The sequence below is a fragment of the Macaca nemestrina genome, chromosome 6, assembly GCF_043159975.1.
Source record: "Macaca nemestrina isolate mMacNem1 chromosome 6, mMacNem.hap1, whole genome shotgun sequence".
NCBI lineage: Eukaryota > Metazoa > Chordata > Mammalia > Primates > Cercopithecidae > Macaca > Macaca nemestrina.
Genome location: NC_092130.1, coordinates 87,507,797 through 87,527,150, shown reverse-complemented (window position 1 = coordinate 87,527,150; position 19,354 = coordinate 87,507,797). Strand labels below are relative to the sequence as shown.

Below are 19,354 nucleotides of genomic sequence, written 5' to 3'. Positions count from 1 at the left end.
AATGCCTGGTACTTGGTAGCTGCAAGCAATTACTTCCAGGTGTAACTTATAGATATGGATAACATGAAGGAGCAAATGCTGATAGCAGAGACTGTTCCACTGAGATGTGAAAGGTCAATTCAATTTAGCTGGTATTAGAAGACAGCTGTCTTTTTCCAGCATGGAATGAGTCGCAAAAAAGAGCCAACCAGGGGCTTGGCCAACGAAACTCATCTACGTTCCAGATCCTCATCAAGTGTTTTCAATTTTCCTGCTTAAACTAAATTTCCAGAGCACCACGTCAAAACATATTCAAAATTTAAATATAAATGATTTGGAGATTGTCTATATTTTACATTTTCCACACCTTATTTCCCCTTCACTAGTTTGAGTAATTAAAAATCGATTAAAATTGAAAGCCTTAGTTGGAAGGCACAAAAAGAATAAGCAATAAAGAGAGAATAATAACTGAATCATCATATAACTCAACAGAGAAATGTAGAATTGAATCCTGAAATACGTGAAAAACCAGGAAGTTGTCTGAGGGTTAAAAGTCACTACAATTAGTACAATACACTATTTATTTATTTTTCACAGGTACTTGATGAGAAGGAAAACAAAAATCCAACTGTTACAAAATGAGGTCATACTTTTAATGGGAGAAATATATATTTCATGTTTCTCATCTGTAAAATGGGGATAACAGTATCTCATAAAATTGTTATGAGGATTAAATGAGATAAAGTAGACAAATTGCTCAGGACAGCACCCAGTGCATTATCATTTAAGCATGAGAGATGCTGATGATCAGCATGAAGATGATGCCACTGCCTTCTAATTTGCAAGATACTCATAAATGCTAGTTCTATTTTAAAAGTTTATCCTTAAAGACACTATTATGAATTTTTTAGAACTGTTCTTGACCCAGTCATGTCTTAGGCCATCATGGCTGGCTGACAGATTACATGTATTCTATAATGATAGCAATGACAACTCTGAGAGTGAGGCAGAACTCTTAACACAGTAATTGGATATGAAGGTATCTGTTCTGAGAATCTACTGTGAGATCTTAGAGTAAACACACATGCTACCAGACGTTAAAGTTTACAATATACTAAAGATATTTAATACATTACTACGTATTTAATATGTAGACATAATATAAATATGTTTAATATTTGGACAGATGCCCTACAATGTGTAATAGGAAGCAAACCTGAAAATTTGAGGCTGAGCCTACAACAGTGGTAGAAACTTTCATTACACTATCAATGATATTGGAACAGGAATTTTTTTCTGAGATAAACTGACCAGTAATACAATGGTAATATATAGGCCACTGATCTCACATTGTTTTATTTTTACAGGGCATCATTTGATGGAGAAAGTCAAGGTTTCTTTGTTATCAGCGGACAGGCTATTAGAAACCTTTAGAAAATCAACATTTATACTTAAATCTCAACTGGAAAGGAGTCAAGACTGGGGATTTCTACTATAGGAGAAAGTTGAGTGTGTTTTATCTTTCTGCCCAGTGCAGAAAGATAAATACAAAGTTTTTCTTCTAATGCAGTTGTCTGGTGAATGCAGTATGGAAATTTGGAGAAAGATGTTAGAAGTTAGATATTGAGACTTCTGGAAATTTAGAAACAAATAGGCATATTAGAAGTTTAATATGCCTATTTAGGCACAAATATTAGAAGTTTAATATGCCTATTTGTGACTAAATATTCATTTAAATCATCTGACTCAATTATAAAATTGCCACTAAAATATTGAACAGCAATTTTTATTTGTATTCCAATGCTCTTTAACAATCTTTATGAGAAAAAAATCATATAAGGTATGGAAAAACTAAGAAGAAATCTGAATACACTAATCTTGAGAGGTAATTAGATTTAGAAGATACCATAAGGACAGAGCCCCCAAGATGGGGTTAGTGTCCTTATAAGAAGAGGAAGAAACTAGAGCTTTCTCTCCCTCTTTCTGCCATGTGAGGACACAATGAGAACATGGCTATAGGCAAACCAAGAAGGCCCTCAATGAATCCCAACCATGTTAACACCCTTATCTAGTACTTCTCAGTCTCCAGAGCTAAGAGAAATAAATGTTGTTTAAACCACCCGTCCATGGCATTTTTGTTATAGCACTGGTAGAAATATGCACTTTAAAGTCAATTCTGATGAGGTCTCAGATGAAAATGTTACTGGACACTGGAGAAAAGGCAATCCTTGAGATAAAGTGGCAAAGAACTTGGCTGAATTGTGTGTTCTAGTGTTTGCTAGAAGGTACAACTTGTGACAATAAAATTGAATATTTAGCTGAGGAGGTTTCTAAGGAAAGTGTTAGAGAAGCAGCTTGATTCCTCTTGATTGCTTATAGTGAAAATGCAAGGAGAGAGAAATGAGCAAGAAATTATTAAGAAAAAAGGACAGAGAGCATAAAGATTTGGGAAATTCTCAGCCTATCCATATTGAACAAAAGAGAAAGGATGTTCTGAAGAGAGCACTAAGGATGTGGCTGAACAAACATTTGATAGGGAGATTAGCATGGGTGTGAACCACAAACTTCATCAAATATCCCAGCAGGAAAACTGTTAGTTTGACCTACATGGAAAGAAGATGGGACTGTGAGAATGCAACTGTCTGTAAGACAGGAAGCACGCCCTCACTAGATCCTGGATCTGCTGGTACTTTGATTTTGGGCTTCCTAGCCTCCTGAACTGTGAGAAACAAATGTTTGTTGTATAAGCCACATAGTCTATAATATTTTTGTTATAGGAGCCCAAAATGACCAAATAATAAATACTTAAATAAGCAAACTAATTTCTAGAGGATATGAGCCTTAACTTATTCAATGTAATCACAGAAAACATAACTGAAATTTGGGGTTCGAATAAGGTTCTGCTAGTTTCTTTGATTAGAGATTTCAGTATCTTCTTGGTTGAATTCCTAATCAATTTCCATTGACAGTGCTTCTAAGTGTTCAAAATTTCAGGGCCACAGACTGTACCTTCTGCGCAATCAGTGAGATTGACTCAATGTCCCTGTTTTTCAACTTAAATGATCAATTTTTTCTCTTGTCCATCTTCTTTCTCTATCTTGTGGTTCAGGCTTTACTTTCTTCATTTTGACACAACATAGCACCATTTGAGATCTGGTCCTGATAATTCATTTATAAATAAATCTAGGATCAACAACTATGTCTTGAGTATATACTCATTGTATGCCCAGCTGGGCTAGGCAGCATGACATAAACCAATGAAAATAATACATTTGTTATTTAATTTTCTGCCAGTTAAAAAAAGGATTCTAAGGTTGCATCAAGCAAAAGATAACTACGTATTAGGACAATGAATAGGAGACTGAGGCTGAGAATAAATTACTGAAATGGAAAACTAACCATAGCTCTGGGTTTCTAGGAAAGGCAAAAATGTATTACACAGCTATTATTTTCTAACAAAAAGAACATATCAGTTCATATACAAACAATTTTTCCTAGTACTTACCTCCAAGACAAATTTACCGTATGGATCTTTATACTGTGGACCTTAACATAATGACCTCTTAGCTATTATCCCACTTCACAAATAACCCCTATGTTACTATCTTTGTTTAAAAATGTTTCCTATTTAGACTAAAACCTTCTTGAGGCCAGAGATCATGTTTCTAATGTTTCCCCAGTACTTGTATGGAGTGGGTGTGTTCAACTGAATCAGTAATAATCTTTAATAACAATTTTTGGAAACATTTCCTGCCTTGAGGGCATAATATTCAATCTTAACTCCAAGAAAACACTTTTTTTGTTTGCTTGTTTTTGGAGACAAAGTCTTGCTCCATTGCCCAGGCTGAAATGTGGTGATGTGATCATAGCTCACTGCAGCTTCAAACTCCTGGGTTCATGCAATCCTCCTGCCTCAGCCCCACGAATAGCTGGGACTACAGGCATGTACCACCATGTCTGGCTAATTTTTTAAAAAAAAGTTTGGTACAGACGAGGTCTTCCTATGTTGCCCTGCGTGGTTTCAAACTCCTGGACTCAAGAAATCCTCCTGCCGCAGCCTCCCAAAGAGTTGGGATTACAGGCATGAGCCTTGATGTCCAGTCAAGAAACACTTTCAAACCACAAAGTCAAACTTTTGTGGTTCTGGTGGCCTTATTGTGAGCTAAATTTATTCAATAAAAGTGCTAAAAACCTGTAACAAAAAATATGAAGTGAGAGACAATTGATATACATGTAGGGGTCAAAAATCTCCAACTCTCAAAGTTAAAATTACAGAGACCTAGGAGAGTATCACTTTGTTGCTCTGAGACCAAAGAAGGTGTTAGACCCATAGTGTGAACATTTGGCCATAAGACAAGGTAAAATGATAGCCCTTCCTCTCCATCTCCTTTATTGCCACAGAAACCAGATAACCAGAGTACCAAAGACCAGTCCATGGTATTTTAAATGTCCTCAGAATGCAGTATTCTACTCTATTCCACTCTAATCTAAGCCACATAATCAGACTTCTGTCTTGATTTGTTCACAATCCTTCTGATTTTTATGCCTATGATTATAGCCTATTTCTTTCTCTGAAAAAGATTCCATTTTGGAATTCCCAGGCAACGAGTGAAGCCTTAAACCTTACTTTGTTAATCCTCCCCCTGGTAGTAGATCCTGTTTACTTTTTTCTCCTTCATTTCCTATAAAGGAGTGAGGTGGGGTATGGTGAAGGAAAACAGGCACTCTTAAAACCAATTACTAGATCCTGTTTGCTCGGTCATTACCCATTGCCTTGATTTTCTGTTCTCCACAACCAGACTGTACTTCCTGATTCAAACCTGAGCTTACCATACTCTGATAATAACTCCCTAGTGACAACTCACCTTCTATTCCCTCTAAAGCCAACCTCTACAGCTGAAGTAGCTCCTCCTGAAACTATCCTGAACTCTAGTAATAAGATCTTTACCCAAATCTGGCTTCCACCCTTGTTCCCTCAAGCCTTCCCTTAACAAAGATCTAGTATGCTTTGAGTCTAAATCTACCTGGCTCTCCTGAGTTAATTTGAATAAATTATTTAATAAGGATTGGATACTAACTTTTAAAAGTTACATGGCTTTGATTGTAAATTTTTTTGTCCCCTAGAAGTCCTTTCCAATTTGAGATGACTGAGGCGTCACTGTGACTGGGAATTTTATTTAGGAGAGGGCTTACAATGAATGATCATTTTAAGGATACAAGAACAGTAAAAAACAGCCCTATTATCAACTGAAATGTGTTTTTCTACATTCCTTCTTATAAAAGGCTTACAATAGTCAATCATAGTCTCATATTTCCAGTAAAATACAAAATCTATCATTAAGATCTTTTATAATACTAATAAAAAAGAAATATTTCTTATGTAATGATTTATATTTAACAAATTAATATGTCAATTCCTTTGAGTTCTCCTTAACTTGTTATTGTGCTAATTTTGCCAGGCAATCCTTGGTTTCCTAGCAGTCTTTGTGGAACCAGGAGACAGAGTGACCAATCTTTCAGCTACAAACATGCAGGGAAGGCAGTAGGGCCTGAATGCAGCTCATCTACTATGTGGACACTAAGAAAAACCTCTTCCAAAGGTAATTCCAATAGAGTAATATGGGTCCTTTATTCTACAAAAAGATTCCTATTAAAGATTAATGAATTTTTTCTCCATCTCAGCAGCCTTCAAAACAATTGAATCTTGGTGTGCCTGAAGGATATAAAAGGATATAAACATTAAGGAGCACACCAGGTTCTTAAGGGAAATAATCTATCAGGAATGAAAACAATCACAACTAATATCATACTAAATGATCAAATACTGAACAATTTCCTCTTAAGATCAGGAACAAGACAAGGATGTCCACGCTAGCCACCTCTATTCAACCTGGTACTAGAGGTTCTAGCCAGGGGAGTTTGGCAAAAAACCAAAAATATATAAATTAATTAGATAAACATGCATTCAGATTGAAAAGGAAGAAGTAAAACTATCTGTATTCACGAATGATATGATCTTGAATATGAAAACTCCTAAGGAATACACACACATGCGCGCGCGCACACACACATACACACACAGATTAGAACTAAAAATAGTGAATTCATCAAGGTTGCAAAATACAAGACTAATATATAAAAATCAATCACGTCTCTAGTAGTACTGAATATGAAAATAAAATTAATAAAATTTCAGTTAGAATAGCTTCAAAAAGAATCAAATACTTAGAAATAAATATAAGAGAAGAAGCTTAAGGCTTGTACACTGAAAACAACAAAGCATTTTTGAAAGAAGACCTAAATAAATGGAAAGAAAGCCCACTGTCATGGATTAGAAGACTTAAGATTGTCAAGATGGCAACACTCCTCAAATTAACCTATTTAGTCAATCCCAATACAAATCTCTGCTCCTTTTTTACTTTTGCAGAAATTAACAAATCAGTCCTAAAATTCATATGGAAATGCAAGACCTAGAATAGCTAAAATCATCTTGAAAAAGAATGAACAAAGTTGGAGGATCTACTCCCTGATTTCAAACCTTACCACAAAGCTACAGTAATCAAGTTAGTGTGGTACTGGTATGAGGACAGGCATATATAGAGAATAAAATACAGTCCAGAAGCATATCCTTACATTTATAGTGTATGGATTTTGACAAGGGTGCTAAGACAAATCAAAGAAGAAAGAAGATTCTTTTTCAATAAATGGTGCTGGGATAACTAAATATCCATATTCAAAAGAATTAAATTGGACGCTTACTTCGCACAGTATACAAAAACTAGCTTAAATGACAAAAACAAAAACTAGATAAATTGAACTTCATCAAAATTAAAACTTCTGTACTTTGGAAGAAATCATCAAGAAAGTGAATTAGTTATCCAGAGAATGGGGGAAAATTTTTACAACCATTTGTTGATAAGGGATTTGTACCAATATATAAAGATCTATGAAAAATCAAAAATAAAACGATAACCCAATTAAAAATGAGCAAAGGATTTGAGTAGACATTTCTCTAAAAAAAAAACCAAATGGCTAACAGCACATAAAAAGAGGTTCAACATCATTATTCATCAGAGAAATGAAAAAAAAAAAAAAAAAAAAACTACAGTGAGATGCCACTTCACACCTAGTAGGATAGCTAAAATAAAAAAAAGACAGATAATAATAAGCGCTGGTGAGGATGTGCAGAAAGTGGAACCCTCATACACTGCTGGCAGGATTGTAAGTATGGGAAGAAATGGGCAATGGGTATGGAATTTCTTTTGGGGTGATAAAAATGTTCTAAAATTAGATAGTAATGATAGTTGTATGAGTCTGCAAATATGCAAAAAGCCTTTGAACTGTACACTTTATTTAAAGGATGAATTTTATGGCATGTAAATTACATTTCAATAAAGCTCAATAAATCTCCATTGTATCTTGATAAAAGTATGTAAAATTTACCTCAGTAAAAAAAAGTTTAAAAAATGTAAACAAGCAAACATAAGCTAATTATTAAATGAAAGGTGAAGTTGAACTGACTGGGGATGAAATGGAAAGTTTTCTAGACTTATTTCATAGACTGTCATATAACATTATAAGGATATTATTATAATAATAACTTAGTTATATTATAATTTAGTCATTTTCTTATTTTATTGAAAAGACTATACCTGCAAGAGTGTGTCATAGAGAAGCAATCTTTTCAGACTGAGCGCTGCGCATGCCAGCAACAAGGAGTCTATAAAAGTCTTACACAAGAACGAAAAAAGTAACACTGTCTAATGTGGAGTAACTAATTAGGTAGAATTCCCAAATCCGTCAATATTTAAATGGAGAGCAGGGAGAATTAATAAATTTAGTTAGTAAAAGAGTTAAGGGTTAAACTTTATATGTTGGTCAAGTGTGCAGATATTTAAGGCTACTCATGTTGTTATAATAGATATTACTTTCAAACTTGGGATAAGAGCAATATTAGACTCTTTATCCTCAAGATGTTTCTAGATCATTTGGGTAAAACAAGATTGGACACAAAAGATAACTTTAACAAAACTAATTATCTTGAAGTTATATTACAAATGGCAAGTTATTTTTACTGAATTACCTAGATTTTTAAAGTAGGTTTGTAAGAGTATTTTTGGCCTGAGTTATCTGGATACCATTATGATTCCATTTTTCTTGCTTACCTCCCTTATTTCCCTCAATTTTTGACTCTCAGCAGCTCAACTTTTAGCTGTTCTCATTGATCACATTATGCAGATATCTTACCAATATCCAATTTACTTTGTTCCTTACAGACAAAATATAAATGACACTTCTTTAAGGTCATAGTTAGCTGATGTAAAAGACTAATTATTTTAGTTCCATTTTCTCTTCAGTGTAAATCCAAATCATGCTCCAGGCAATTTAAAAAAATCTACTGAGAGTAGAGAGAGGTTGAGTGTCCTCACACAGCTATGTCCAAAAACCAGTCCTCTATCAGCTGCTGAAGGGCAGCTTAGGCTGCCTGGAGGCCAGGGAGCCCAGCATGGAACAATGGCAGGAAAATAGAGTTCCCTTCATTCCTTAATTCACATGCAAGTGAGGTGCCAATCAAGTGCTGACAAGCATGGAGAAACCAAAATCAAAAGTGGGTAGCGATACACTTTCAAAAGGAGCTGTTTTCACACATTTCTAAGTGATTTTTTAATGATGGTTGTGAATATACTACTAATAACATTGAAAAGGAAATAAAAGTAATAAGAAAAAACACAAAATTTGTATCAGCTGAAATGATTCAATAAACTAATGAAATATATTTACTTAAATTACTTAACATGTTTTACAAAAATATATGAACGCTCTTGTTTTGGCTAAGCAAAGAGATTTCCATTCAAATTGATATATCGAGCACTGCAAACAGGGAAGGTAAGGTGCGCTGAGATCAATAACTGGGCATTGATAAATAAAGCCTGTTAATTTCCAAATTAAATAAAAAATTTAAGTTTACTTGATATTGCCAAACTGATCACCTGGAAAGATAAGAGCCAAACACTCTGAAATGGCTAACAATAAAAGCGACGAAATCACTTCATCATAGTGGCTGGAGAAAATGATGATGAAGAAGGTCAAAAACTGCCTTGCTTTAAAATGACAGTTAATTTTCAAAAAATGAGCCTGAATTTTTTACAACTAATATAAGGCAAAAGTAAGTTGCATTATTTGTAGATTTCTTTCCAGATGAATTTGGTAAATACATTCTAATTATGGTTACTACTTCTATTACATGTAAAGTAAAATTTCTAAGAAATTTCAGGCTTTGTAAATGATGGTTTAATAACTGTAACTTTACATACTGGCATAACTTTAAGTATACCGAAAAGATAACAGAGGCAGATATATAACTTTTAAAAGTTCATTACCAATTCATGAGATGAAACAGGGCTTTCCTTTAGTCTTTAATGACTAAATCCTACAATCAATAGGGTTGTCTTATCAAAATTTACTTTTACTAGGAACACAGAAAGTTTAGAGAATTGGAAATTTGAGTTGTTACCATACGGTGAAAGTAAAAGCGGTTAATAGCATACTTTTAATGTCATGTTTCTTCTTAATATAGTAAAATGTATACTGTCTTTTAATATGGTTAGATCTAATCAAGTTCTAAGATTTATTATCATAAAATGAATATTGGTTTTGAAAATAAATCTCTGATTATAAGATATTCTTCAGGATAAATTCAACACTTTAAGATAGGATATAATAGTAAATTATGTTCTCACTTTTCAAAAACAACAATTAGCAAAATATTAAAGCATAAGTAATTGCATTTATTGGTGAAACTATATTTGCTACAATTTACATTTAAAACAATTTTTTTTTGAAATTCATGACATAAAGAAGAATATGAACTGATACGACAATGGTAGAAAAACAATTTCCATGCATTCAAACATGATGCTACAAACTAAGACTGTTCCCTAAGAAATGTGTGTGTGTGTGTGTGTGTATGTCATCTTTAATAATCAAAAGTAAAATTTTATGACAATTTAAATGACTGAAATCCAAAGGATTTACTGTCTGACATGTATAATGCACTACGGGGACAAAACCTCCAATCATAATTTAAGATTTATATATTAATCTTTATAATTTACTTGCTTGTAAAGTTAATATTAAAAGTTTGAATGAAAGTAAAACAATTCATACAGTACAGTTATGTTGAAAAGTCCTGAAAAATACATATTTATCAACATTTTAACACCATGAGTTTTTAAATCTTTTGCTTTTGTCTAAAACTGAATAACCTTTTTATCAGTTTTAGGCAAAAGCAAAGGCTCTAAAAACATTTCAATGTTTATTATTTAACAATACTATATTTTAAGAAAGCCTTTCAAACAAAAACACAGTGGACTTAAACATATTAATCAAATTTGTCAAAAAATAATGTAAAATTCATCAGGGCACAATGCTATTTGCTTAAAGGAATTCATTGTATTAGGTCAGGAACCAGTCTTTATTCATTTGCCACCATCTGTATGCTTCCATTACATACCCGCAATCAAAGTTATTTCACAAAAAAGTAGCCAAAAAAAAAAAAAAAAAAAAAGAAGAAGAAGAAGATGATGAGATAATTGCCATTAATACTTTAAAACCTAAACAACGTATATTACATTAAATAGACTTCTCAGCCCTGGCGTTGCCTGACAGATATGTGATGTGCCAGTGGTTATATTATATTCCTCCTCCCATGCATGTGCCTCCTGCAGAGATAGCAGACTACAGAAGCTGACCCTTACTGAGACCATCTTGTCTCTCTGACAAAGCTCCTTTTTAACTTCTTACTTACTGGTTACTTCCTGTGATGGAGAAAAACTTTAGCTCAGCTTGTGATAATTTCACAGGCCCTGAGGACCCTGACCCTAATAGCCTCAAGGTCAGAAGTCAAGTCTTGTTCTGAAACATCTGTGTGCTTTATATTAAAGTGGAACAAAAGTGGAGAAATATCCACCAGTGTGTGACAAGCAGGACGGGCAAAATAGGACTGACACACTGGTCATCTGTTAACTCTGGCATCTTCAGTTCATTTTAAAAACTGTCCAAAAGGCATGTAAATTTTAAGTTTGGTGTGTAAAGGTTTTCGTAAACTGTCTTAAAGTTAAAAAATGGGAATTTATGTTTTATAGAACTCTAAAATTTGATTAGCCTTGCAGACTTTCAGACATATTTTAAGTCACTCTACAAGTCAAGAAATTTCATGCTTTAAGTAATTTAACAGCTTACAAAGAAAAAATAAGCTATATATAATCTATATCTATGGAGATATAGAGATATATATATCTATATAGCTATATATCTATATCTGTAGGGATTGAAAGGAATTATTTGAAAAACAACATTCATATTTTAAAAAGTACATCATACTACTGTGCTAAAGAGCTATCTTAAGATATCCATTATATATATCAAAATAAATTAATTCAGCATAGTTAAAATTAGTTGAAAATAATCCCTAAAAACTAAAATAAATTTAGGAAATAAATGATTTAACTTAATGATTTATTGATCTTAAGACAGCAGAAGCACTTGTAGAGTTAGGTCAGCTAAAATATTCTCAGATGTCACTACCAGTTTTATAACTAAATCAAATGGGTAAGCAATAAGACATAGGAAGGTTGAAAAGGTAATGGAAATATATTCAATTTCCATGTCAGAGAAAAACATGCCAAAGTCTAGAAACAAAAATTAGGCAATCAATATTGTGTCTCTGGTTTAATGCCCACTTAGATCAATTTGGATTTAAAATTATCAACTGCACTTTTATCAAATTAATAACTTTATGGTAGGATTGGTAACTTCCTGTAACATAAGAGATTATGGACAGGGAGGCATGAATTCTTCATTAATCCATTATTAGAATTGATTATATCACATTAACCATGCTGGCCCATGATTGTAACATTGTAATATTGCATCTAAAACAGGGAGAATTCAGAAATTTGGTAGTTTCTTTCTGTCACACACATATAATCTTAACTCTAAGAATCAAATTACTTTGAAATATGAAGATTTCTATGACTAAGCAATGCATTCTAGTTAGAAGCAGATTAATGGAAGCTTTCTGGTAGTTTTCATACTAATTAAATACAATTCTGATCAAGTATTAAGTACAAGTCAGGTTAAAACTATTAAAATATTAAGTATTCAAAAGGTCTCTTGAAATTTTAAACACTTTATAGATAACATAAGCCTGAATGGTGTACACATAAAGCAGGAAACAATAAATATCACAAAATGTATGGAAACTGGTACTATAATGTAGAAATTAAAAAGTAATATGTAAACAAGGAACAGGCAGAAAGCTTTCTGGTTAGCACTAGAAAGCTCTGTCACCATAAAATAAATTAGTAGGCTGAGGCAGGCAGATCACGAGGTCAGGAGATCAAGACCATCCTGGCCAACATGGTAAAACCCCGTCTCTACTAAAAATACAAAAATTAGCTGAGCATGGTGGTGCGTGCCTGTAATCCCAGCTACTTGGGAGGCTGAGGTAGGAGAATAGCCTGAACCAGGGAGTCGGAGGTTGCAGTGAGCTGAGATAGTGCCACTGCCCTCCAGCCTAGCGACAGAGCAAGACTCTGTTTCAAAAAATAATAAATAAATAAATAAATTCTTTTCAAACATCATAAAATTATTTACTCAAAATATGTTATTTTCACCCTTTATAACATAACCTAAAGAGTACTGATACCAACAGAAAGAAAGGAGAGGGGATAAACCTACAAGGAGACTGGAACTAAAAAGAGTAAAATATGCACTTACCAGTTCAACAAAAGCAAGTCCTCCATAGCTGTGAGCAACAAAAAACACATTCTCAGCAGCAGCCTGAGCTATGAAATGATCCCAGACATAGATTGCATGTTCTTCAGGAGAACCATTTTCCTATAAGGGAAACAAATGTCATATATTACATACTATATCTAATTATTATCATAGCAAACAACAATTAAATTAAATGGTTGCATACACAGCATAGGAAATACAATGTTATAGCTCATTCAAAACAAACATAATACAAAAGAACCACATTGAAAATTCAAATTAAAGAATATGAGAGGACTTCAAAAAGTTTGTAAAAAAATATAATTAAAAGAAAAATAAAAAAAGAAACTTTATTTCTGAACATTTCATGAAGATCAAGAAACTTTTGTAAGTGGTGATACATGCCTTTTAGTCCACCCCTAAAGAACTCAGGGTCCTGGTAATTTAACCATATCAATGCAATCTTTTTTACATTATTAACTAAAGAAAAGTGGTGCCCTTAAACATTTTTTACAATTAGAAAACTAAAAGTCAGAAGGAGCCAAATCAGGACTGCAAGGTGGATGCCTAATGATTTCCCAGAGAAACTCCTACAAAATTACCCTTGTTTGATGTATTCTTGTGGTTGAGAACTCTCTGATGAAGCTTTCCCAGGCATTTTTCTGCTAAAGCTTGGGCTAAATTTCTCAAAACACTTTCATAATAAACAGATGCTATTGTTCTTTGGACCTCTAGAAAGTCAATAAGCAAAATGCCTTGGGCATCCCCCTAAACTGCTGCCAGAACCTTTGCTCTTGACCGGTCAGATTTTGTTTTGACAGGACCACTTCCATCTCTTGGTAGCCATTACTTTGATTGTGCTTTGTCTTCAGGATTGTACTGGTAAAGCCATGTTTCATCTCCTGTTGTAATTCTTCAAAGAAATGTTTATTTTGATCCAAATTGTTAAAAATGTCCATGGAAATATCTGCTCTCGTCTACAGCTGATCTGGGTGCAACAGTTTTGGTACACATTGAGTGCAAAGTTTTTTCACCTTAATTTTTTCAGTCAGAATTGTGTAGGTGGAATCAATTGAGATGTCTATGTGTCACCTACTGTTTCTGTTGTTAATCACTGATCTTATCAATTAGGGCACAAACAAGATTTTTTTTCTCTTAAATTGATGCAGATGGTCAGCTGCCATGAGCTTCATCTTCAACATTGTCCTGTCCCTTCTTCAAATGAGTTAGCCATTTGTAAACTACTGATTTGTTTGGGAGACTGTCCCCATAAACTTTTTGTAAAGCATCAATGATTTTACAATTCTTCCACCCAAGCTTCACTGTAAATTTGATGCTTGTTCTTGCTTTAATTTTAGCAGAATTAATGTTGCTCTGACAGGTGCTCTTCTCAAACTGATGCGCTGTATTTCTTAGTGCCTTGAATGAGATCCTCTTCAGGCATGTTATAGCAAGTTAGTAAGAGTTTATTTTGGTGCAATAAAAATGAAAGCCATGTATAGATTTTTTCATAATATGCATTTTCCATGAACTTTTTGAAGGCACTTCGAAAATTAGTAAGTACATTAGAATTATATAGCAGAAAGTTATACTGATCTTTTGATAAAACAATACTAAAAAATGTATTTACATTCCCATATGTAGATATGAAAATATTTAATATTATATATATCTAAATTATTTTATTTATAAGATTTTAAGTATCTCTGTAAGCTAAAAATAAGGAAAAATGAATAATATTTTCTGTTGAAAATTATACACACACACACACACACACACACATATGTGTATATATATATATACACACTTTTTTCCTAAAAGCATTTTCTATATTCTGGAATTGGGGAAAATAACCCTAAATATATAAACCTAGGCCTTTTACATTTTTCTTAACTTGCTAAATGCAAATGAATGTATGTTGCTTAAGTTGCAAAAGTTATGTAATAACTTCATTTTGCTGTTTATTTCTATGCCTGACATATTGTGGTTAAAGCCAAAACCTGGATAATGTGAAAAACAAAGACAAACTAAAAAGTGAAATAATACTGATCAAAAAGCAAACTGTGAAGAACTAAAACCTCATGAAAATGTTTTGTACAAATATTTCTTAGAAGCTTGAACACTAAAAGACTCATTTCCTAAGAATGTCACGGATATTAGATAATGCACACAATCACATTTTCCTTTTTAGAAATTTTATAATAAATTACTAAGGTCCCCACACGCATGGCTTCACTTACCATCTAGAAGCTAGTTTGCCCTATGTCTAGCTCTGTCCTAAATTTCTCTCCAGAGCCACAAAGCCAACTACTTAATGGTCATTTCCTTCTGTATGTACCATAGACATGTCAAACTCAACCAATCCAACACTGTAGTAAGTATTGTCTAAGCTCCCCAAATCTGTATTGTCTAAGCTCCCCATATCCAGCTGAAATCTGAGAATCAACTTTTATTTCTCTCTGCCCCAAATTCCTCATATAATCAGTCATGAAAATTCTACTGATCCTGCCACCAACTGTCTCTCAAATCCATCTACTTTTCTCTCATTTCATCTGGGTTAGCTCAAGCCACCACCATTTCACAAGCGGATGACTGCAACAATCTCTAGCCTAGCTTCAACAATCTCTAGCCTAGCCTAGTAGTGACCTGTAGGATTGACCATTTACATGCTCTAATTCTGTAGTGAGAATAACCTGTCAAGAAAGCAAACGTGATCATGTTGCCAAGGTACTCACTCCCTGTTTAGAATCCTCCAATTTTCTCATTGTCCTCAGAATTAAGTTCAAACTCCTTTATTTTTTTTAATTTTTTGAGACGGAGTCCTGCTCTCTTGCCTGCAGAGGAGTGTGGTGGCGTGATCTTGGCTCACTGCAACCTCTGCCTCCCAGGTTCAAGCGATTCTTCTGCTTCAGCCTCCCAGGTAGCTGGGGTTACAGGTGCATGCCACCACGCCCAGCTAATTTTTGTATTTTCAGTAGAGATGGGGTTTCGCCACATTGGCTTGGCTAGTCATGAACTCCTGACCTTAAGTGATTTGCCAACCCTAGCTTCCCAAACTGCTGGGATGAGCACTTACAGGCATAAGCCACTGCGCCTAGTCCTCAAACTCCTTAATATGACATTCAAGACCCTTTATTAAGTTCAGACTCCTCAGTATGGCATTCAAGGCCCTTTATGATCTAGCATTGTCCATTGAACTATATCTTTCACCACTACCCTGTGAAATATCTTGACCCCAAAGACATCCCTCCTCCCCCTGAGAAGACACACAGAACATTCTCTGTGTTCCAGTTGTAGGGAGCAACTTGAAGTAACCTAATTATGCCATATTTTTCTTGCTATTGATTATTGCATTTGTCCAGATAGTGATCTTTGTGCTCTGCCTTCACTTCCCATACCACCTTCTACTGCATACTCTCTACTTGTCTTCAGTACTGAAATGAGATATCACTTCCTCTGGAAAGTCGGCTCTATTTTTCACAAGGACTAGGGTAATGTCTTCTAACATCATCTTGTGCATGCTTCCTATTATTGCACTGAAGGAGCTGTACTGTAATTACTAGTTAGATTATCAAATTCTTGAGGCCAAGAACTATGTCTTCTTGTTCATTAAATCTTAGTGTAATAAATGAATAACAAAAACACAACATTTATCTTCAGGCTGATTACCTACAACCTTGTAGTCACATATTAAAATACAAACATATTTCCAAAATCATTTCTTAGTAACATAAATATGAAATTACCTACACAGAAGAGTTGGAAGGAAAACCTTATAGGGATTTTAGGCTTTGATAATTTATCTTTTATTAGTTTAAAAAGTAAGAAAATGGTTATCATAAAAATGAGGAAAGTGGTTAACTTTAAGGAAGGGAATGAAGTTGTGACTAAGAAATTGACTTTTAGTGGCTACCAGCATTCCATTTCTTGTCTGCTTTGACAGTTACACAACTGTGTTCTTTATAGTTATTATTTAAACTAACCATACATATTTAGTACTTTTCTGTAGACATATCTGGAGTGACCATACAATGTGTTGTTTGAACTTTTGAGAGTGAAGAAGAAAGATATTATCAGTAATTGTAGTGGGAAAACAGGTCCAAATTGGGACTATACAGAAAAATCCTGAATACCTGATCACCCTAGTTATAGCTCGCAATGAAAGAAATATGAAAACAAAATAGAAGGAGAGTTACCAGAGTTTCCACCTATTGATGGTTGGCATAACTAATCATCTTAAATACCTGAGATGGTCTTAAATACTCCATATATGGACAGGATTACATATATGTATGTGTATATATATTTATATGTATATATGTGTGTATATATATTTATATGTATGTGTATAATAAATTAGATTACTCTGTCCCCATTAAGCTCTGTGCTGAAAGTGGAGGTGGAAGAATGATAAGTATGCCATGATCCTGGTCTTTAATAAGTTAGAGGTATTAACACATAAAGACTTCAGAAGCAGTAGTGTGTGAGTATTACCTCCTTTGTTCCTGTTGGACTGTCCTGAAACCAAGGTTCATGGGCCATTATAAATCCGTACTATCTGACCTCAGTGAGGTTCTCCCTGCTGTCTTCTCAGTCACCAATTCTTCCTGTATACTGTTGGGATCCTATTTGTCTCATTCTTTCCATTCCCACCACTGTTTAGGTTTTCTTACAATAGACTTTAGTCTCAATTTTTCTAGTCCAGCGGTCCCCAACCTTTTTGACATCAGGGACCAGTTTTGTGGAAGACAGCTTTCCACAGACAGAGTGGTGAGGATGGTTTTGGGATGATTCAGGTGCATTACCTTTATTGTGCACTTTATTTCTATTGTAATATATAATGAAATAATTATACAACTAACCATAATGTAGAATCAGTGGGAACTGTGAGCTTGTTTTCCTGCCACTAGGTGGTCCTTTCTGGGGGTGATGGGAGACAGTGACAGATCATCAGGCATTAGATTCTCATAAGGAGCGCACAACCTAGATCCCTCACATGCGCAGTTCACAATAGGGTTCATGCTCTTATGAGAATCTAATACTGCAACTGATCGGATAGGAAGTGGAGCTCAGGTGGTAACGTGAGCAATGGGGAACAGCTGTAAACACAGATGAAGCTTTGGCTTGCTCGCCTGCTGCTCATCCCTCCTGTTCAGCCCAGTTCCTAACAGGCCACGGACCAGTACCAATCCGTGACCCGGGGATTGGGGAACCTTGTTCTAGTTTTTCCCTTTACTCTGTTGCCAGATCAATCTTTTTGAAGCCTTGCTCTGATCAAGCCACTCCACTGCTTAAAAAAAAGTCATTTACTGAAATGATTTTGCCTACAAAGTAACTGGAACTCTTTAGCCAACATCTTTTCTAAAACTATCTTTCTAGCTTTCCCTCTCACTATCTATTTCCAGGGACCTTATGCTCCAGGCAAATCTGGATTACACATTAATAGTCTGAGAGCCCTAGACAAAACTCAGTTATGCAACTCAGTCTGAGATAAGACAGGCAATGCAGCCCAGATTATACCAAGCCTAAAGGCAAGGAGTAGTTCAGTAATTCACATATGTGAGATGATAAAGACTATAATACTCCTCAGGGTGGTAGCAGAGTGAATGGAAAGAAAGGGATAGAATGAATCATCATAAAAGAAAAATGAGCAAAATTTTGTGAGTCACAGGATTTGAGGGAAAGTGCCAGCCAGGCCCATCTATGACTAAAGGGAGCTAAGAACCCACAGTTGTTTCTACTGCTTACAGATAATAGTACTATAGCTGAGTCTTTTCCTCCACAGTCGATGGAGATAATATCTGTTAATGGCCTGCCAGCAGTGGGAAAGAGAAACTTCAAGTTTCCATGTGCTTCAAGTACTTAAATATCTTCAGTTTGACTAAGGTCAAGCTGAAATTATAGTTTTTAGCTTTAGACTTTTAAACCAAACATTCTAAAAAGTGAGACTCAACTGAAAAATGTCTACAATATCCACAAGGGGGTCTTTTATAGGCTCAACTAAACCATCAAACTCGTAAGACTATTCTGGGCCACACTTGATATCCATTGACTAAAAAAGATATAGAGGCCAGGCGCGGTGGCTCAAGCCTGTAATCCTAGCACTCTGGGAGGCTGAGACGGGTGGATCACAAAATCAGCAGATCGAGACCATCCTGGCTAACATGGTGAAACCCCGTCTCTACTAAAAAAAAATACAAAAAACTAGCTGGGTGAGGTGGTGGGCACCTGTAGTCCCAGCTACTCGGGAGGCTGAGGCAGGAGAATGGCATAAGCCCGGGAGGCGGAGCTTGCAGTGAGCTGAGATCCCGCCACTGCACTCCAGCCTGGGCAACAGAGCGAGACTCTGTCTCAAAAAAAAAAAAAAAATAAAAAATAAAAAAAAATAAAAGATGTAGAAAGGGAATCAACCTTGCTAGCTGGGCAGCCACCAGACACTACTTTTTAGTGGGAGCCTTGCAGCAGTCCTTGTGGCAACCCCCAGAACCTCTGAGGATTTACTATCTTTCGAATATGGAGTGTTAACTTTGGAGTGAGGGAGTCAGGCTCACCTTGAGCAGATGCAGGAGTTATTCTGGCTTAAAAAATCTTATAC

At 34.9% G+C, this 19,354-nt stretch overlaps 1 protein-coding gene across 21 annotated transcripts in view; it reads right to left on the bottom strand.

The window, feature by feature from the left end:
• Positions 1–19,354, bottom strand: part of ARB2A (ARB2 cotranscriptional regulator A) — a 481,957-nt gene that overhangs the window by 197,578 nt on the left and 265,025 nt on the right. For all 21 annotated transcript variants that reach the window (XM_071097861.1, XM_071097857.1, XM_011758778.2 and 18 more), the window contains one exon: positions 12,760–12,879. In XM_071097861.1, coding sequence (XP_070953962.1) covers positions 12,760–12,879 — 120 coding nt within the window. The remainder of the gene's footprint in view (positions 1–12,759; positions 12,880–19,354) is intronic.